Source organism: Myxocyprinus asiaticus, chromosome 9 (assembly GCF_019703515.2).
Source record: "Myxocyprinus asiaticus isolate MX2 ecotype Aquarium Trade chromosome 9, UBuf_Myxa_2, whole genome shotgun sequence".
Taxonomy (NCBI): Eukaryota; Metazoa; Chordata; class Actinopteri; order Cypriniformes; family Catostomidae; genus Myxocyprinus; species Myxocyprinus asiaticus.
Window position 1 is genome coordinate 7,173,937 of NC_059352.1, and position 22,592 is coordinate 7,196,528.

Consider the following 22,592-nt stretch of genomic DNA (forward strand, 5'->3'; position numbering starts at 1 on the left):
GTGGTACTGTGATATGATGCCACCTGTGCAACAAGTCCAGTCGTGAAATTTCCTCGCTACTAAATATTCCACAGTCAACTGTCAGTGGTATTATAACAAAGTGGAAGCGATTGGGAATGACAGCAACTCAGCCACGAAGTGGTAGGCCACGTAAAATGACAGAGCGGGGTCAGCGGATGCTGAGGCGCATAGTGCGCAGAGGTCGCCAACTTTCTGCAGAGTCAATCGCTACGGACCTCCAAAGTTCATGTGGCCTTCAGATTAGCTCAAGAACAGTGCGTAGAGAGCTTCATGGAATGGGTTTCCATGGCCGAGCAGCTGCATTCAAGCCATACATCACCAAGTGCAATGCAAAGCGTCGGATGCAGTGGTGTAAAGCACGCCGCCACTGGACTCTAGAGCAGTGGAGACGCGTTCTCTGGAGTGACGAATCACGCTTCTCCATCTGGCAATCTGATGGACGAGTCTGGGTTTGGTGGTTGCCAGGAGAACAGTACTTGTCTGACTGCATTGTGCCAACTGTGAAGTTTGGTGGAGGGGGGATTGTGGTGTGGGGTTGTTTTTCAGGAGCTGGGCTTGGCCCCTTAGTTCCAGTGAAAGGAACTCTGAATGCTTCAGCATACCAAGAGATTTTGGACAATTCCATGCTCCCAACTTTGTGGGAACAGTTTGGGGATGGCCCCTTCCTGTTCCAACATGACTGCGCACCAGTGCACAAAGCAAGGTCCATAAAGACATGGATGAGCGAGTTTGGTGTGGAAGAGCTTGACTGGCCTGCACAGAGTCCTGACCTCAACCCGATAGAGCACCTTTGGGATGAATTAGAGCGAAGACTGCGAGCCAGGCCTTCTCCTCCAACATCAGTGTCTAACCTCACAAATGCGCTTCTGGAAGAATGGTCAAAAATTCCCATAAACACACTCCTAAACCTTGTGGAAAGCCTTCCCAGGAGAGTTGAAGCTGTTATAGCTGCAAAGGGTGGGCTGACGTCATATTAAACCCTATGGATTAAGAATGGGATGTCACTTAAGTTCATATGTGTCTAAAGGCAGATGAGCGAATACTTTTGGCAATATAGTGTATGTCGACAGCAAGACTACGTTGTGAAATTTTAAATAACATCTTAGTTAGATTTATTTCATCAAATTACTTATGTTTCCAGGAATGTTGGTTATTCATGTTTTTGAGACGTTACAGACATTACAGCTGATTTTCTGTAAACTGAATAAATAATTCTTATTCAAAGTAATGTCCAGCATCATCCAATCACTGCCAACCATGTTAAAATAAAATGTAACATTATAAAATTCTGAATCTATGTACTGATTACCATTGTCCAGTGGCGAATTCTCAGGGCCAGCAAAGCCTTCTCTGCTGTCCTAACATGCCAAATAAATAACTATTTTTCATCCTTTCATTCTCAATCACCTTTTTGCCTATGCATTTTTAATCACTTTCCACTCTTAATTAATCTACAAACAAATAGAGAAAAATGAAAAGTTTATCCAGTCAGAATTTAGTCCTTGATGCTTACAAGCAAAGTGTGACAACTGTTTCACAAATCGCCTGCCCGAAGCAGCGCGTGAGTTTGAGCTCCACCCTCCCTCCAGGCCTGCTTCAGAATTTCTTCAGAATCCCTCAACAGTGCAAATGAATGGGCAACTAAAGTCAGATTGTCAGATTCATCAGCCAATCAGATTGATTTATTTGTTCTTGGTGGGTGTGATCTTTAGGATATGTCCCGGTCGAGGCCTTCTAGCTGGCCTTGAGTGACGCAATCACACTTTAAATGATGTGCGTAATTCAAGAGCAAAAAGCATAAGATCAATCTGTCTGACGAGTCAGTTGTCATGACTGCTGTTACTGCCGTTGAGAAAGAGATCCTTATGGATTTAAAAACACGAGATGTTCTGCATGACCGTGTGATTGCTTAAGCTATTAAACAGGAAAGGAGGACTGATTATCACTTCAAGTAAATTGGTTAGTGCTTTTTGCATTATTACAGCAACATCAGGAGTTTTCTAAGTGTAAATTAGGCTGCTGGAGCATTCAGTGTCGGATGAAGTTTTGAAAAGTAGTGCTGCGTTCCATTCAACTCGTAAAGTCGGATTTTACAACTTCCTACTAGGAAAAGTGCAATGGAATGCATCTTTAAGTCAGAATTACAACTTGTAGGCTCGAGCAGAAATTCTCAACTGCGATTTTGCCGAGATGCAGGGGCATGATGTCACACAAACATGTTGACACTCAGGGAGATATACAAAGTAAGTGATAAACATTCACTTTATTAAGTAATATCGATAAATGAGTTTGTTTCCACATTACATGATATTAAAGCTTGTTAAACAAATGCCTGCAGAAACAGGTGTATAAAACATTATAATCTCTTTTGGTAATCGTACACCTGAAGCACAAATGCTAGCGCTGCAGCATTGTTTATCAGTTGGGTTGCCAGGAGACTTCTCTAATTAAAGTCAAACCCCTGCTAAGCTAACAGGAGCATTGCAGTTTTGTTTCCTTAAACGTCATCTTCCAAATATCGGGGAATGGAATGCATTTATGGTCAGAGATATCAAGTAGGAATATCCCACATCCAACTTGAATGGGACGCAGCATAACCGTGTACCCTGATGAAACAAAATTTATTGCAAGCAACATTTAAATCGCAAATATTATTAGATAGATTTTTCCAGGTATTATAGACCTCCTTGGTAGATTCATATGAAAAATTATTATTTTTGAATGTCTGTTCAGGAGACGTTCATTTCACAAAAAAGTAATGTTGCAGTTAATATTAGGCTTGCTTGAGCATTAAGTGTTGTTTCAACTTCTGGCTTTCGTACATGGACGTGTTTTTAAAATGTCAATTGGTATTACTAGTTAGCTGCAACATAATGTATGATGCCCAAAGGCATAGGGTGTCTTATTCATTGTGAAACTGTGTTTTCTTAATGGCATGAATCACACTGAAGGCCTAGACTTTAAATGCACAGCCCGCCACTGCCATTGTCCTATGTCTGCCAAACAAGTTGAGTGGTCCAAACAACATGGGCAGCCTGAAAATGAACTTTTGGTCGGATTTTAGGAGTGAATGCACTTAGCTGCATAGAAAGCCATAGGACGCTCCCTTGCTCACTATTTAGTGAATGACTTCACCTCCAGTGTGCTGTCTGTCTGCACTGGTCTCAGAACAGTTCGAAATGCACCTTATTTTCATCCTAATTCAATATAAAGCGTCTGAAAGAAAAAAAATAAAAAATAACTTTTGGATGAACCCATTTATTCTTAATGTGAAAATGCACTATAAATATATAGGAATGCATTTACTAATGTTAATGAATAGAATTGTACTGCACAGAGTTAACAAAATTAAACATAACAAAATGTATATTAAAATGAAGCTAAATGACCCACAGATGTGTTAGTTTGTTTTTTTCATTCTGAGGGAATAACGTCCAAAAATCCACGTATGTGGACATCATGTTTATCAGCGTGCTGATGAGCGAAAAATGAATGCATTTTTTAATGCGGGATATCAAACGAAATTAGAGACGCTACTCTTTACAACCAAACAGGTTTTATAGAAAAAACATAAAGAGGTTTCTTAGCAGAGGCACTTTTGTTGGCTCTGTGCCTGTAGAAGTGCTTCAAGGAAATCGACGGCATGCTGTTGTGTCACGTGACTCGGTGCAGAAGAACTTAACCTTTTAAATGATAGTCTAGAGTCTTGTGAACAGTATTCAGTCTGTTTTTATTCATTTAAATGATGCGTTGCATATAGCGAATCCAAAATAGTGAGTCAACGCATGAGGCTGCGGGGTCACACGAGGCTAAAATTTCCTGATATTTCCAGTTTTTATCTCTACAGCTCTAGACCTTTTCAGGCTATAGAACCTCCATACAGCATAATTTTCTGTAAAGCTGCTTTGAAATTATGTGTATTATGAAAAGCTCTATACAAATAAAATTACTTGATTTGACAATAACATTGTTCATCCAATGAAATTATACTATTAGTCCTAAGAACCGAATGACCTGCTGTGAGGTGATGCATTACGATATTACGATACACAGTGTCTGGCTACCCTTGTTAGTCCTTGCAGTGCATGCTATTCTCAAAGCACGATCATGGCCTTCTGATTTGTCCTTATTGAGGTAGTGCTGCATAAATGCTTTCCCACCCTTACCATGAAAAAAAGTTATTACTGAGCCACCGCCTAACTCTCTCTGTGTCTCTCTGGGGCCACATTGCTCCTGACAGCAATGGCTTTTAAATTCTCTGCTGGTCGAACAATGGCATTGACATATGATTATCCATTCCTCTATGCTCTTTGTAAACAAGGGAAAGCAAGACCACACAACCACGCACTGCTCAAGGTCATCACCAGACATCAAAACACTGGCCTCTGTTACGTGTGATGGATAACATAACAAGTCTTTCTTCCCGTCACAGAAATGATCAGAAAATTTTATTATCCAAGCACAGAGATAAAAGGATTACTAAATAGAGGAGATGAAGACGAGAGCGATATGGGGACGCTGAAAAATGGACGCATTGAGGGATGAGGCGCGAGTGGAAAAATGAAGCCTTTCATTATTCGAGGTGCTGTGAGACACTGCGGGTGTCTGACAGACGATCAGAGAGCCTTCAAGTCTGTATGTCTGTCAAACACAAAAGTACTGAGACAAGCACGCACATTCTGTACAAGCTTTTCACACTGATGGGTTTTCAGACAAACTGAGTAAAAGAAAATTAGGATCCCAAGGTTCAAAAAATTGAAGGGTGAACAGGTAAATTGATGACATCATAAAGAAGATAATTTATATCTTAATTTAAAATCAGTGCATCCTAAATCACTCTCAGATGAGGAAGGATGAATTAACATGTGACCAAATGAAGGTTTTCACTCAGTGACAATCTTTCAGACATATTGACCTGTTTATGCCTGGTATCAACATCCACCCCGGGTGACCCGATCACAAGTGGCCAGCTGAAACACACTGACATTTACACTTGGTATTAATACGCACCTCAAATGTGTGTCCGGCAGAGTTTAAAACCCTTGTTTGGGTGGAATGATTGTGTGGTAAGTGAGTAGATGGTAATTTTCTGTTGTCCGGGACATATTAGGATGTGTAGCATTTACTTTACATCAGGGTTGTGTGTAATCTCGGGTGTAAGTAGTTACTTTAAAAAAATGACTTGGGTTACACGTATTTCTAAAATAATAGTATTTACAGTATGTAGAATACATTTAAAATATGAATTATGTTCTAGGGGTGTAAAAATGCATCGATGCATCACAGACAAAGAAATTTCGATGCATCGATTACGAAAATTAAGAATCTATTATCATTACTATATTAATACACAATGTGATACTGATGCTGTCTCAGATTACACGAGCCTTCCCACCACAGGAGTGGAGCATGGTGGACATGAGGACAATAAAAAATACTCTAGTTCTAAATAATTCGATTTAAATCACTCTCGGGTGAGGAGGGATGCATGAACAAGTGACTAAATGAAGCCGACGTGGAAAAAACAAACACTGTTTTATCTGCAGGGAACAGATGCATGTTGTTTTCCTGTTAATCACAAGCTCCAATTCTTGACCCAAGCCACTCGGCAGTGTTCTGTCCCACCGAGTGAGTGTGTGTTTGTGTGCGAGTCTGTAAGTGTGAATGCATCACTGGGAGTGTGTTCATCGACGCATGTAAACCAGAGCAGAGTCGTGTAAGTCAGCGGAGGGCCAGAGCGAGGTTTTAATGAAAGCAGCGTGTCAACGGAAGGTGTGATGAATTCTGCTGAGATGGGGGTGGGGGTGGAGCAGAGGGAAGAAAAGGAGAGAGAAAGAGTGTGAGGGAAGATATAGGCAGTGAGAGAAGAGAAGAGAAGAGCAGAGGGCTCTTAACAGTAGGGTCCCCTGTGTTAGAGCGTGATTCTGGCAGCTCGCGGCGGGAGACTCTTAGAGGCTGCAGCTTTGTTTTATTGGAGCCTGAAAATCAGTAAACAAGACTGATTTATGTTGGGATAGGCTGCTAAATCCACTACCACCTTCTTCATCATCTCCTTCTATCTGTCTTTTACGCTCTATCGCTCTCTATTTCAGTCTATTGTCTCTTTTGTTCTGTCAATATCTCTTAGACCACATACAACACTGCACGCTGTAAAAGATATAACCCAGTTAAATTGAAAACTTAAGTTTAAATGCTGCCTTAATGTGTTAAGTACAATAAAAAAAAAATACAAATAATGATACATATTTGATAAGGGTCTTAACAGCCTTACATGTTATGTTTACTTTGTTTCTGATTGGCTGTCACTTAACAATGATTCAACTGTTACTCGCTCTCTCTCTCTCTCTGTACATAAATATGGGATTTATTTCTAAATGAAATGCTCTTCATTAAGGGGAACACATTTTGAGACAATAAGAAGTCTATACACTTCACAGCAGATGAGGTATATTACAGTAAGCTTCTTACATTGTCTCTCTTACCCTGACCTTTAACAGTATCATACTGTATTATATGTTCAAGGACATTTACCTACAAGTTATTGTACACAAACAATGAACTGTCAGAAAGTAAATTAATCCATATAATAGGTCCTGAAAGGATAGGGTGTAAATGTGGGTATGTAGGTGTGTGTGTGTTTGCATGCATCTCTCTATATGCTTGAGCAGTATAATATATGTGTAGTTGTGTGTACACAAGTGCTTGTCTAAAGCTCCTTCCCTGTCAATTTCCCTTCAATTGTGACCTTTTCCACCCCATTTTCTAATCGTAGTGGAAAAAACTCAGACACGCAATCAAGAATTGCTGCCCATGAGAGCCCTCAAATCATCACCAACAACAAAAAACTGATAGAAAAGGAAAAAGGAAAGACTAGCAAAGGCGTTTACCCTCGTCAACCATCTATAACAAGAACATTAATGCAATTCTGCCCTGACAACCTATAATTTACAACTCAATTACCATTCCAAAAAGTGCACAGTATGCAAAGGGACTTTGGACACCCAACGGATGCCAGCATGGTAAACATTCATCATGATTAAATGACACATCTGTGACGAGTCTTTTGATTGGCATTGATTTTTTGACAGCTCCAGCCAATCAGAGTATAAAATTAATAGGACAAATATCCGACTCACATTTGAGAAAGAAACAGAGGGAAAAAGTGAAGGAAAACTAAAATTAGGCCAAGAGCTTTCTTCTCACAGGCAGTGTAAACACATCTTAAAATAAACGTCCTCTTTGCACCTCAATGGGTTCATAAAAGATTTCAAAAAGTTTTATAAATAAATATATTGTATTGCTATATACTCAAAGTCTAAACCAAAGGACTTTGATATGGCTTTTTTTTTTTTTTTTAATCAAAGAATGCTGCAATGAGCCTAAATATCACTCTGACAGTATAAAAATACACTCAGTTGAAGTAGTTTTAATCTTAACTTTCAGACCTGAAGTAAAAGGTATATGTTGGCCTGAATAGGACTGTGTCTTAATCTAAATAATTGGTGTAATTCAACAAAAACTATTTATTTACATAAAAAACTTGGGTTTCTGTTTGGAAAAGCATACTGCCATACGACTCATTTTAATTCTGTAGTCTGCAGTATGCATGTTATGCACAGTAGGTAAACTTTCTGTATGCATGCATGGGATACTTGGATGACCTATTACATTTGCTTAAATATGCAGTAAACTATCAAAGCACACTGCATGGGATACTGTTTACCTCAATGCAATGCAGTTTGACCTGAAAAATACTTCCTTTACAATTAGGAATGTCATAAAATATCGATATATCAATTATTGATCTGCCATTTTTGAGGCATCAATATATTAAAATCAGCCAACATTTAAATTAGAAACCTATTTTGTGTGCTTTTAATTCACTGCCAGTTGCCTTCCATTCAATGTATGGAACGTAATAGCGTAATAGCTTTTGGAGACCACAAGGGGGTGATATAACATTTACTGAGCCCGGTCACGGCATAGCGAAGGGACAGATATCACACACATTATGAGCTGAAGGCAGTCCAAGGTAACGAATTGTACTTCTTCAAGAATTAAAAAAGTGACATTGATGAGTTTGCAGGTTAGTGTATGAAACTGGAGTGACTGTGCAAACTGAATAATTAGAAATGGCGATTGTTATGCAATTTCCCTGTATGTAGCATTGAATAGGTCTTTCATTCAAGCTGTCAAACAACAAAAAGACATACTTGTAACTGAAAATACATTCAGTAAGCTCTATGAAAGATACACAATATATCAGCCAGTAATAACTAGAGTAAATAATCTATGTCCTTTGATAATGATTTGGGTTGAATTATAATTTTTAACAGCCTCCGGAGATCGCGAGACCACAGTGTGTGTGTTTGTACTTTCATTGAAATTATTATTTATATATATATATATATATATATATATATATATATATATATATATATATATTTTTTTTTTTTTTTTTTTTTTTTTATTTTTAGAATTTGCCATTTCGTCCGCCAGGTGCATTCGGTGTGCGACCCACTTTAATTAACCCTGCCACTCACACTTTACCAAAGTTGTGTTGAGAAATATGTTTGAAAAGACAAAGTCTGTTGTCCAATGGGTAGCCCTATTTATATCTGAAAAACATCCTGATATATATTGATAATTGTCAAGAAGATATTCCCGTTTATCATTATGTGAAAACGGCACTGATCCCAATCCTATTCACAATGTAATGTGAATGAATCAATTTTTCCTCCAAAAAGTATTGAGCGATAGTATGGTATACTCTGGTAAAGTGAAGGTATTAGATGTTAATAAGATGGTACTATGATATACAGTAGACCATTGTACTGTACGATAACCATATTCATATTTTATTATATTTACATAGTACTTTAAGGTACTTCAAAGTATACCATGTCATTGCCATGGCTTATGTCCAAATAAACATGGTGTTATCATTGTAGTTTTTAAGTACTTCTTTGTTAGTGAGAATTCAGAATTCTTTTCACAATTCAGCTTTGCACACTTATGTATAAAATCAGACACTTTCACCAACAAAGCAGCCTTTGGGTTTGACTACATGAAATAACTCTATTCAGAAGTACCAGCACACATACCTTTGCTTAATGTTTTAAGACTTTGCCATCTAAAAGGATGATTTGTCTCATCACCAAGTGAAGTAAGAATGTGTTCACCTGATCAAAACATCTCATTCACAAAGGCCTAAGAGTAGTAGTATTTTTCCTAGAGGAAAGCTTGTCTGTGAAGCCCTGGTGACCCACGGTCCATGGAGGAATAAAACGAAACAGTGGCGACTGACAGGCCTCATTACCCATCCTGTAAGAACACATTAATGTCCCTTCGTCAACAACTGAGTCTCCCACCTTTTCTCTCTCCCTCTCTCTTCTTGCATTTCTTTCCTTTGCTCTCTGCCCATTGAAAAGATCTCTTTAATATCTCATTAGTTTCTCCTATATAGCAAAGAGATTAAATGGAGAGCAAATTGAAACATTTGCTCAAGTCTCCTCACTCACCAACATTTCTTGTTGGAAAAAAAGTCCAAGTACTCTCACATGTCACTTCTAGAGTAATGTCTCAACCTGTGCTCAAATTTGCTCTGACAAAAGTCTGAAATGTACATATATTGTTATCAAAGTAGCACATACAAATGTTCTTAAATAATCTAAATCGTAAATACTTTCTAAATTCGTAAATCTCTATGAAGGTGAGTATTAATCTGAAATCCTGTTTTACAAAAAAAAAAAATATATGTTTTTTTAAAAAATTAAATTCAGTAATATAAAATAACTTTCGTCGTCACGACAAGTTTACATAAAATGTTCATGTTTGGCTGTATTTCTGCACTATTTTTATTTTGAGAAGACAAAAACACAAATTTTGGCCTTAGTTCAGCAATTTTGGATTAGACAGCTCCCAGTAACAAAGTACTTAAGTTCTACTTCTTGTAATATTGTGCGATCAACATGCTTGTTTGGGAAACAGACATAACTCCATTGTAAAATAATTTACAACGTTAGTTGAGATGATCTTAAAAGCGTAAGTTCTCAAGTAATTTTCAAAGAAACAATGTTGATATCATCTAACTGAGAACTCCAATAGAAGTGTGTTATATTTTTATGTTAAAATTCCGTATCCTATCCCTGTTTAATGTCAACTATATATACGCTTGAAATCAACATAGGTTGATTTATCCAATAAACGCCACAATCAAAACATGACTGGTTGTTTGAGTACTCTAACCAGCCCAACATAGCAACACTGACTCAGCCAATGACATGAGTTTGGGGCCGGAATATCTGTTTCTCCGACCAATGGAAGAAAGAAGGAGTGTTCACATAAACCTGCCTGAAAACAGTCATTATTTTTCCAGTTCTGATTGGTGATGCTAGTGGTGCAGAAATTATGCACTTTTATACAATTATGCCAACTTTACATTTCCTTAGCTGTGAATGAGCAACATTTGAGCAATAAAATGTTCCTCTTGGTTCACTCCTCGATTGCTACTTTTCATCAGGTCTTTTGAATCCTGGGTGTAATTCCAAAAACAGCGTATTAAGTGCGGCCCACAATCAGAGAGGAGAGACGGTCTGATGTCGGCACGTCTCTGCGGGTTTAATGATGGAAGGATCATGCCGCGGCCCAATTTCCTCCTCTGATTAGACAATCAGATCAGGATGACATCAACATGTGTGCAGATGGTGCTTCTTCAGACATTTATTTATTAATGAGTGCTTGTGTATTTTTATCAGTTGAGGCCTGATGGTTGTGCCCCAAAAGAGAAAAAAACATCACCAGACTTTGATGTTTTCAGCTGGATTTTGTTTGAAGCTGTTGACGACCCCAATTCCTTAAAGAAGTTCACCCAAAAATGAATATTCTGTCATCATTTACTCACCCACATGTCGTTGCAAACCCATATGGGTTTGTTTTTCTTTTTTTTTGTTTTCCATACAATGAAAGTGAATTGGGACCATAGCTGTCAAGCAAGATTTTCAATTTCAGTCTGTTACTTACACAAAGCTATCAAATGGCTTCAGAAGACTTGGGATGTAGTGCAAAAATGCTTGAAAGCCCCTAGTCCCCATCCACTTTCATTGTATTGAAGAAAGCAGCTCAGAGACTCAGCTAAACATCTACTGTGGTGTTTCACAGAAGAAAGTAATACAGGTGTGGAACGACATAAGAGTGAGTAAATAACCCAATCAGAAGAGGTTACGACCCACCAGTTGAGAACTATTGCCTTAAAAACCACCATCCTCTCCGAAAACCACCATCCATCATCCATTCTTGGAAAGGTTCTTTCATTATAGCAATCAACAATTTCTTAAGTGGCTTCAACTGAACTAACTACCCCCAAAACTGTCATTTTCAGCAGGGTCCAGCGTCTTTCCAGTGGAGTGTCTGGCTGCTGCAGTGGTTTGGTGTCAGATGTAGTGTGTTGGGAGAAAATGGGGTTAAATATGTTGGCGGGATAAGTCGCAGATGTGTAGCTGACTCTATTGTCTATAAGAGCACTGCGAGACAGAGGTTGTTGAGTGCCGTAGGAAACGGTTGAGTGAGAGTGACAGCGAACTTGATTGCCATTTGTCTCGCTGCGAAACACTGCCGAGCTTCTGAGAGACAGACTGAGAGAGAAAGAGATAGACTTCGAGACAGAGGGGATGCCATAGTGCCTTCTCTATTTAACAAGTGGCCAACAGAGAGAAGAATGAACAAAATGAAAGAGGAGAGACTGAGATATGAGTCAAGAAAATGGAATTCAGGGGGAAAAGGTTAAAGTAATAGTTCACCCAAACATGAAAATACTGTCAATTTATTCACCCTCCAAACTAGTATGACTTTCTTTCTTCATTGGAACACAAAAGGAGAAATTTTGTAGAATCTTCACATAGTTTTTTTCCATACATACTGTTTGCCAATGTCCAAAATAAAATAAAAGCACCATTTTAATTCGCCTAGTCCATATGGCTTGTGTGCTTTATTCCAAGTCTTCCAAGTCTCCAAGTATTAAGTCAGTATTCAGTGAAATTCTTCCCCACTGCTGCATCTCTCAAAGCTCATTCTCGAATCCATATATTCAAACTGACATACGGATACGACATTATGACCAATGACATCAAACCTGGCGTGCCATTTTTTTAATCTGAATTTGGACTCCAATGAAATATGAGTTTTTGCAGAGAAGAAAAACAAAATTTCAGGCTGCTTTTTAAAGCTATTATATGGCTTCTGAAGACCTGGAATATAGTTTTTTGTCCTATTTAGTGCTCGACAGATGTGACCACTATGTAATGTCGCTGGATGGAAAAGAGCTATGAATAGATTCCTCAAAATGTCTCCTTGTGTTTTACACTGAAAAAAAAAAACCAGCATATGGGCTTGAAACAACATGATGGTGAGTAAATAATGACTGAATTTTCATTTTCGGGTGAACTATTTCATTAAAGTTCAATATGAGATAGAGAGAAAAAACAAGAAAGAGTACGGGATGAAGACCCCCTTACCTGTGGGAACGGCGGCGTCAATGGACGGCCTCTCCCAGGTGTTGACTTGCTCCCAGGCGAAGCCATTAGTCCCCAATGCCACGCTGTACCCGCAATTACTATAGTGCTCTTCAAACGAACAGCTGCCTACATAACACACACAAGTGAGAAGAGGGGAAGATGGCATATGTCAACATGATTAAGCCACAGAGTGCCATCATTACTTCATCTCCGCTAAAAACATGATTTTCCACTGCATTAAGCTTTATGTTAGCCGACAGCTAAGGATTAGAAAGCCAGGATGAAATAGTACTAATTAAATGCACTCATTTTAACCCATCTTCTAGTAACAGTGAGCTTTGAGAAGGGGTTTCAAGCCAGGGGTCTTCAAACTCTTTGTGGATTAAGACCCTGAAAATCCACCACAGAGATGTGCACGGGCACCCTGTTTCACTGTATAAAACTTGAATGTTTGTCCTATAATAACATGTGTATTGTACCATATTTTTTTTTTTCCTACTTTGCTAAGATGCCATTGAAATAATAATTTTCAAAGTACAGAATCATATAGTTTACATACATTACATTTACATTTTGCCAGTGATACCCTAAGATTAACTTTGGTTAACATATATTTTATTTTATTTTCAAAAAGAAACACTACCAAGGGACAGATTGGTACATTTGTGTGGCATTTTACGTTAACATAGGATTTAAAAAAGGAGAAAAGATTACTCCCTTTTAAAGGCTGATAAGCTATCCTAACTATGGATGACTATATGGTAAGTTTATATATTTTATTATTATATTATAAAACTGTCGAACAGCCTTATTTGAATGGAAGTTCCTTTCTGTACTACCCGATGTGGAAAAAGCTTTAATTTGTCTGCATGTTAAGTGCGCAGATTCAACATGATGAAACTTTTGCCTGCAGGATACTTACATTTACATTTCTGCATATTTCAAGGACCAAATACTCATTGGCATCTTAATTTGCCCCTGCGTATTAAGCTACACAAGAGGATTTAAAACGCTACAAAAATAATGAATTTGTCATGAGTGCCGAAGGGCGATGAATCTTATAATACCAGCAAGAATATAAAACCACATCAAAAGGTATTCTTAAAGAAATCGCACATCCGTAAAAAACAACAATGGTTCTAAAACATTCAGAATATTCCAAGGGGAGCTATCAGATAGCCTAGTGATCTATTAAAGAAATGAATTAACCAGTCAAAGACTTGACTTTGTGGAACTCGTCTACCCAATGGGGTTCAGTTAGACAGCAGCAAGAAGAAATGAGGTCTCCTGTAGTTTATGTAACCCTCGGTTCCTAATTGCCTTTGAAGCGTAAACAGTCATGCTGCCACCCTGCTCTTCCTGGGCCTATGCTTGGGAAAGAAGATGTTGTTGTTGTACTCTGTTTCAAAAAGTGTCAAACACTTAGCTTTGCATAGTAGAGCTAGCATATCATTCTTCCCTGAATTTTGAGTTGCGCCAACTGCAAAGCAGACAACATACGATAGGGGCGGTATTAGAATGCAATCATTAGGGAGGCATTTTTTAATTTAGGGTGGGCAACTGGTTGTCTCCTAGTAGGACCAGGGAAGTGTCTCAGAAGTTTCTGGGAGGCACATGGAAAATCTAGGTGGGCAAGCCTATGTATTGTTCTTGTACATATTGAATACATCATTCAAGCATTCACAGTATAGGTTGGAAAATGCATGTGAACCCCTAAGCTAATGATGTCATAAAGAATTTATAATTATAATATATTGATTAGATAATACAAAAGTGGCTTTAGAAGACGATATATTGTTTGTTTTATTTCCATATCATTGAACATGCCTACAATCAACATTAAATCATTTTGCACTGAGTTCATCAATCTGTCCTGCTCTCACAGGATGTGATAGATGATTAATATGCGTTCATATTGTGTGTAATGTACATCTAACGTACAAAATCTGAACATATAAAAAAGTATGTGTGCTGGAACCACACTTTATGTACAAATGTACAAAGACCTACGAATATTAATAAGATCATGTTAAAATCAGCCTTTAAATTCAATATACTATGAATCTCAAAGTATAGTATTTGTAAACATTTGTATGTCTATAATAGTTTTTTTTTTAAATATGTAAAAGAGGTTTATGTTTTAGATGCTGTCAATATGTTCATAATGGTTTTCAAGTGTCTATCCAAATGTGCATGTGCTAGAAAAACACTTGATACAAATATCTACGAATATTAATGAGATCACCTTGCACTGACACACAAGCAAAACAAGCAAAAGTTCTTCATCTTTCTTCTAATTAATGTTGTCTACCAATTTGATCCATTATTGATAAGTTGCCCCAAAGCAGACAAGCAACAACTTCAAGTTTCCAACCTCATCAGCAATGGCAGACGTGGCAATGGTGCGAGCTCAACTCTACCATCACATCTGCTTCCCACAACTCTACTCCAATCATAGCTCACTGGGAGGAGGAAGAAAGCTGGCAAATGCCCTATTGCTGGCACACTGTCAATACGAGGTTTATCAAATCTAGTCCTCCATGCTGCCTTATCAGTAGCGTTTGATGAACTCTGATGTTTCTCAGCAGAGGAGAGGAGGATGTGAGATTTGGGACAGATGTGGAAAGGTGGATGGGAAACATCTGCTAGATTAGCAGAAGGATTTGATTATACTGAATGAATAACTGGCATGTACAAAAACAAAAACGTCAAAACCTGAACAGTTTGCTTAATAAGTGGGTCATTTTCATTGTGTTATATCATGATGTGTCCCTTACACCTAATGTTACACCATGTTTGCAAGTGTCCAATGTCACTGCAATTGCAGTTTACACAGCTTTGTTGATTGTATTGGGATCAATCAGGTTTTGTCTTTGTAAAGGTGTTTTAGACTGAAACATACACTCACTTAACACTTTATTAGGAACACCTGTACACCTACATATTCATGTGATTTTTCTAATCAGCCAATCGTGTGGCAGCAGTGCAATGCATAAAATCATGCATATACAGGTCAGGAGCTTCAGTTAATGTTCACATCAACCATCAGAATGGGGAAAAATATGATCTTAGTGATTTCGACCACGGCGTCATTGTTGGTGCCAGACGGGCTGGTTTGAGTATTTCTGTAACTGCTGATCTCCTGGGATTTTCATGCACAGCAGTCTCAAAATTTATAATGTTAGAATGGTGCCAAAAATAAAAAAATATCCAATGAGTGGCAGTTCAGCAGATGGAAATGCCTTGTTAATGAGAGAGGTCACTGAAGAATGGCCAGACTGGTTCGGGCTGACAGAAAGGCTACGGTAACTTTAGATAACCACACTGTACAATTGCAGTGAGCAGAATAGCATCTCAGAACGCACAAAACATCGAACCTTGAGGCGGATGGGCAACAACAGCAGAAGACCATGTCGGTCACTTTATTAAGGCCATAGTGTTCCTAATAAAGTGCCCAGTGAGTGGCATTCAGTTGTCATTTTCTTGCCAAGTATTACCAAAGATTACAGATGAACATGTCCACATGTCCAAAATAGGATTGGATTACCATGGTACTTTTCCAAAAAAATGGTTCCATGTCCATGTAGTAGGGTGACCATACGTCCTCTTTTTCGGACCTTAAAAAGCCTCCGGCCAGGATTTCTAAATTTGCGAAAATGTCCGGGATTCGGCTGTAGTTTCATTATGATGTGCATCTGGTCTAATATTCATTGTGTGTGCGCGCATATTTGCATTGCTTTAACCCCTCTTTGTAAGTCCCACCTTCTCGCACACCAATTGGTCAATTATAAGAGGCTTGCAGCAACTATTGGCCAAATTCCTGCCTGTCAATCTCTCCGTGAACGTTGTTGAACTGTTGTGTTCGGCACAGTTGCTTGACAGTAGCAGCAAATGACAGCTGAGTGGAAACAATGCCCAAACGAAAGTGCAAATTTACAGAAGATTTGCACAAAAATTCCCATGCTTTTGTCCAGGTCGAGATCCTTGGGAAGCAGAATGTATGACATGTAAAGCTGGCACTTATGTGTCAGTTGCTAATAAAGGTGCAAGTGATTTAGAAGCACACATTAGATCTGCGAAGCAATAAGGGTCAGCAAAAGGTGAAAGTTCATCAGGTAAATTAACAGACGACTTTTTGCGACCAGGTAAAATTGTTAGCACATTGCTTCATTTTCCATGGCCATTCAAAATAATAGTAATAGTTAATGAAGGTACACTCATGGCATCAAATATTTAATTTTAGTACATGGACATTGAAAAGAATGTTGGAAATTTTTATTTTTATATATATATATATGTTATGCTAATAGAGTGTCTTTTTCACTGTATTAAAGTTTGCATTCATAGTAACTTTTCAACCCTATTATTCCACCCCCTTTCAACTGACTGCAAACTATGGTATGGGAAGCCCACGTTTCATGATTCAGTCAACTGTCAATGGATAAAATCAAGTTCCGCTTTAAATGTCCTGCTTTACTCTGTAATATGTCACAGTATGGACGTCAATGGGTAACAAATGTCTTTTCATGTTGACTTTTATCTTTTTCCCTGTTAATTTCTCATGAAGAGAAAACATGCTAATGCAAGATGTTTTTAGCAACTAAAAATGATTTATTCCCTTTGTAAGATCTTAGTTAATAGTTATTGACATTACTTTCATCTTTGAGAGTTTAAATGCATTAGTCATAAGAAGCATATGCAGTATACTGTATTTCTTGGCCTTCCCCAGCGGCATTTCCACACGAGCAGACAAATGCCCGGTTTGAAACTAAAGTGATTATGCCCACTCCACTAAGCACAGATAATGGCTTACATATCTTTCATTAATACTGCAATCAAGTGCTGCTTATAATCTCATCATCTTTATTTAGTTTATTTTCAGTTTCAAGCTGCTTTCAAACACTAATGCGGGCTTTGTTTGCATGAAACAAACATACTAAAAATCAATAACCCAAAATGAAAGATTTGTCTTTGGTCAATATGAATGAGAACAACAGATGCTGTTGTGATTTGGGCTGGGTGATATATTGAATATTCATATGCTACCGATATAAATGTAAGCAACATTGTGAATATCGCAGTGAATTTAGTGTGCCTTTTATTTTGCCTTTAAGTTTCCTAAAGAGCGTGTAAATTGTCTTGCGATTTGCGAGTATGAAAGCATTGAGATATGTTTTATTGAGTCTCTGATTAGGAAAACTGGTTTTAGTTGTTAAGTTGATTCATTTCCGTGAATCAATTTAAAAGCATGATTTTCTGTAAAGCTGCTTTAAAGCAATATGTTCAAATAAAAAATGACATGACTTGACTTGTCCATTTCATTGAATTGATTCAAAACTCACGGAAGTCTCTGTGTGGCATTTACATGCATGTAATATTTAAATTAGAAATATATATGTAGGCTAATTTTGCATTTTTATTTTTAGTTATAAATTTGCGCATATAAATGAAAATTATTAAATGTCATTCCTTTGGTGTTAATTTAGAGAAAAATACTTAAAAATCAAGGTATATATTAAATATCATCAAAAGACAAAATATCTAGAAAAATATCTAGATATATTTGTTAAGCTACAGTATATCGCTCAGTCCTAGTTGTGATTATGCCATTCATATGGGTTAAAGCCAACATCCCTCCGCTGAGGTGTATGACTACAATCAGATCAGACAGGAGTGTGAACCAGGAGCAAGTGGGCCAATTTAATCCACATGGCACACATACACACGTACGTGTACACACATTTATCTCGACAGATACCTTGCACAGCTTGTCACATTGAATTAAGCAAGAGCTGACTGATTTGAGCTTACAATGGGACAGGAAACTCTACATCACACACTGGCTTGTTTCCCATCGTACAACACCTTTTAGTACACACTCACTCCCTCAAATACACACACACACACACTCTATCAGGCTTGTCACTCATTCATTTTAGCAGCTCCATCAAGCTGAGCTAATGCAACGTTTTCCACCTCACCTGCCGCCTTTAACCTGGTCTACTTGGGCCACAGAATTCATTGTGCTCTACAAATCTCTCCCATCAATCACCAGTGCTACAGGTGCAACCGTGCCTGCCAGACGGACACTGATTTTCTAGTTTCATTAAAACAGAAGGGATGGTACAAACTACAAGTGTTGGGGAGTAACCAACCAAAAAAGTAGCAATGCTTTATTAACTTTAAGGGAAAGTGCATTCAAATATTTTAATTATGTCATCATTTACTCACCATCATACTGTTCTAAATCCATATACATTTACTGGGTTGGAATCAAACCCATGACCTTGGCATTACTAGTGCCATGCTCTATCAGTTGAGCCACTGGAACACTAATATAATCTATGATGGATGGCAGGATTGTTTAATGGATGGATGGATGAATGGATGGATGGACGGACGGACGGATGGACAACAGACAGACAGACAGACAGACAGATAGATAGCTAGACAGATAGATAGATAGATGAAGCTTGTTCACAGCGGCACACCTGTTCAGCACTAGCGTGCAACAGAAGTCATGATTTTGACTGAATAATTTCTTAAATTTCAAGTTGTTTCTCACCAAAGACCGGAAGCGATGATTTATAGTTATAAAGTACTTAAATATTGTTTTTTGTTTTTGTTTGTTTGTTTTTTTCGCAGCAAAAGCAATCATATTTCTTCAGAAGACATTCATTTAACCAGTGGAGTAGTATGGATGATTTTTATGCTGACTGTCTGTTCTTTTTGGAGATTCAAAGGTCTGATCACCATCCACTTGCATTTAAAGGACATGCTGAGCTGAGATATTCTTCTATTTTTTCTTCAAATGTGATCTGCTGAAGAAAGAAAGTCATACACATCTGGGATGGCATGTGGGTGAGTAAATGATGAGAGAACTATCCCTTTACAAGTTTGTTGAATCTACATATCGCAGCATGTCAAAACTCGCATAGATGCGTTTTACGTCCCCAAGTCATCCGAGTTCGCTCTTTCAAGGTAGATAGACAAGATTGATTTTCACAAGAACGCAAGAATGAGAATGCATTTTTAGCACTGAGAAACATCCAATGTTAAATTAAGTATTATATAATGTGCAAGATTAATGTAAAGGGGGAGACTTGTTAGCATTTAATGTTCTGTTGTGTTATGTTAAAGATTTGGGGGGGTTACCATTACACTGAATAGTTGAGCTTGAGCTTAGATTCTGGACAGTTACTATTTAAGATTATTCTATAGTATATTGCTATACTCGTTGAACAATTGCTATGTTAAAGCATAGTGTTTCCAGTTAGCATGCATTCAGCATGTTAGCATTCACTGTACTAGCTAATTCTAGCTAATACTAGCTAAATTTTCTCTACTTGAAGTATTCAAGTTGAGATTTTATTGTTAATTTTAAGTTCAGCCAAAGAGTTAAATTTAAAGTTGTGTCAATCAAAATGTATGAGTTAGCTTAATGAATATTTCGAGTTAAGAGCAATTAACATGCATGTGTAGTACAAAATTAAAATCTGAAAGTTCTATAAACTTAAACTTGGGAGTTTATTAACTTACAAAAATGTATGTAACTGATCGGCTCAATTTTGAGTTATGCTAACTTATCAGGGTTTACAGTGTAGTTACAGTTAGATTCCTCAACACTGCAAACAACAGACTGAGACCCTGAGCAAAACAAACTGCCAGTCCACCCACGTATCAGCAAATATTTACCATCCTACACAACGGCAACTTCCTAATTGTTCAAACTCATTCAATCGGCCACATATATTAGATGTACACAGACACACCTCAATAAAACCTTCATTTAGTACACACTAAACCCACACAAAGACAGCAGGACTTGTGTCCTTCAAGAACAGGCAACCAACAGGCATTCACACTTTTTCCAACGTGAGTAGGAAGTGTTGTGTTGCTCAAGTAGGTTTTCACGCCTTTAAAATGCTATATGGATTAAAGGGTTCGATACCCCATGGATCCACATGTAGCCTGACTCGCTAAAATCACATTTTACACCTTCAGTTGCCACACTTCAAAGCTAAGTATCAGCATTAGAAAAGCAGTTTTGACTGGACATCTACTGCCAAAACACTTTCCCCCACAGACTAAGTGAAAATGCAACAAGTCTTTGCTAAATATTAAACGGAGCGTCTATTTACACTACTTTACACTACATCTTGTTGGCAGAGGCTATTTACACTAACTCCGCCCACCACTGCTCAGACCAAACTCAAGACAGCCACGACAGATTTATTTGGGGTCAACTGCTGATCAAATGAATGCGGGCATATTTAAACTTTTCACGATGAGGCAGAGACATTAAACTGGTTAATGGGTTAGACATTTAGTGGATTAAGAGATTGGATAACTAAGTGAATATTTGTGCTCCAATAGTCTTATAGAAACACAGGATTTTATGACAAATGGTCATGGTATGTGTATGTGTTGTCACGCTGGAGATCCGGGTTCGAATCCCACCCCTTGACATACTTTCTCCCATGTCTCTACTCTTAATATTTCCTATAATACTACTTATAGTAATAAATTAGGGATAAAAAAGGGATTCCTTGCAGTGATTTGTTCACAGTGAAGGTCGTGGTGTTGAGAGAAGGATTTGATCCAGATAAAAGTAACCATGGTTTTACTGTAGTAATATTGTAGTAACCATGTGTTTTGGTGGAAACTCTATAGTTCTGGTGTACTAACCATGGTGTTACTACAGTAAAATGTTAATAGTAGTTAATAGTAACCATGTTTAATTTTGTGGTTACTATGATTTTACTAGAAAAATACCATGGTGATACTATGGTTACTGTAGTAAAACCATGGTTAATTTTTGTAAGATAGGGTTAGGGGTAAGGGTTGGTGTCGGGTGTCTGTGGGACTCCAAATAAACACAATAAAAATGCTTCAGTGATGCCACTATGCTGTTAGTATTTAAACAGGGGTGTTAGAGTATCTGCCACTATTTGCACTAGAGTGCAAATAGCATCTAACGCTATTTGCACTTAGTGCAAAGAAGATGCTTTTTGTTGCTTTGTACACTTAGTGTAAATAGCTTATTATTCAATTCTCACCTTTTATAATACACCACAGTCGACATTGACAAATAATGTGTTTATTATTTTACGGTGCTTTGTGTTTAATTAATAATTGGCCAGAATTAACCAGATGCCTTATCTCCATGTCTAAAACTTCCTGTGTTTGGGAACATGATTGGTATGTTAAAGTTGACTAAACTTGGCTAAACTTGAGCATTAAAGTCTTCTCGTGACTTGGTTTGTTTTGATCCCCTTTCTGCACCGTGATTACCTGAATGAAATTTAGGATTCATTCAGATTTTATTCTCACTTTTCCACTGGCATCCAGCCCCTGGTGGACAGAACCGCTCCTCCCCTTCTTAAGCGGATGGCAGTGGTTCCTCCGGCTCTCGGCGGCTGGCAGCAACCCCTCCGTCCCCAGGCAGACGGCCATGGCTGCTCCCCTGGCGGATGGCAGTGGCGAGAACTCCTCACTCCCGTGTTACAGCACCTTTAAGTCTTGTGGCTATACTTTTGGAACCGTGTGTATTTTAGTGTTTATTGATTGACCCTAATAATTTTCATGATTAGTGCCTTATTGCAACCACTATTTTTCTTTGTTATATAAACAAGGGACAAATCTAAACAATTTTTTGTGTTAATCAATATTATGCCACAAATGCTGTTCCAAAACCCCACACTCCAAAGATCCCAAATGAGCTTTATTGAGACCGACACGAGCAGAAACGGTTGTCAAAAACAACAGCAGCAAAATAGCACCCTCAACTGACAACTGTTATGAGCCACATGGCATAGAAGTGGAATCATTTTTTGCATTCCTTTCCATTTCAAAATCACTTACAGCACCTTAAAACATTATATGTTAACACAATTTTAGTGTGATAAATTCACTTACTAATTTTTTCAGTGTAAAGTTATATACAATATTACAACTTTGTTGTCATGATGATAGATGTAGCAGTAGTAAACCTTGTAATCTGGTAAACGCTGTAATGTCGGTAAATACCTAATCATATGAGCATGTGGCATAATGTTT

General features: G+C 37.9%; 1 protein-coding gene across 3 annotated transcripts in view; it reads right to left on the reverse strand.

The window, feature by feature from the left end:
• LOC127445935 (receptor-type tyrosine-protein phosphatase T-like) overlaps nt 1–22,592 on the reverse strand; it is a 365,971-nt gene that overhangs the window by 281,258 nt on the left and 62,121 nt on the right. For all 3 annotated transcript variants that reach the window (XM_051706455.1, XM_051706454.1, XM_051706453.1), the window contains exon 3: nt 12,534–12,659. In XM_051706455.1, coding sequence (XP_051562415.1) covers nt 12,534–12,659 — 126 coding nt within the window. The remainder of the gene's footprint in view (nt 1–12,533; nt 12,660–22,592) is intronic.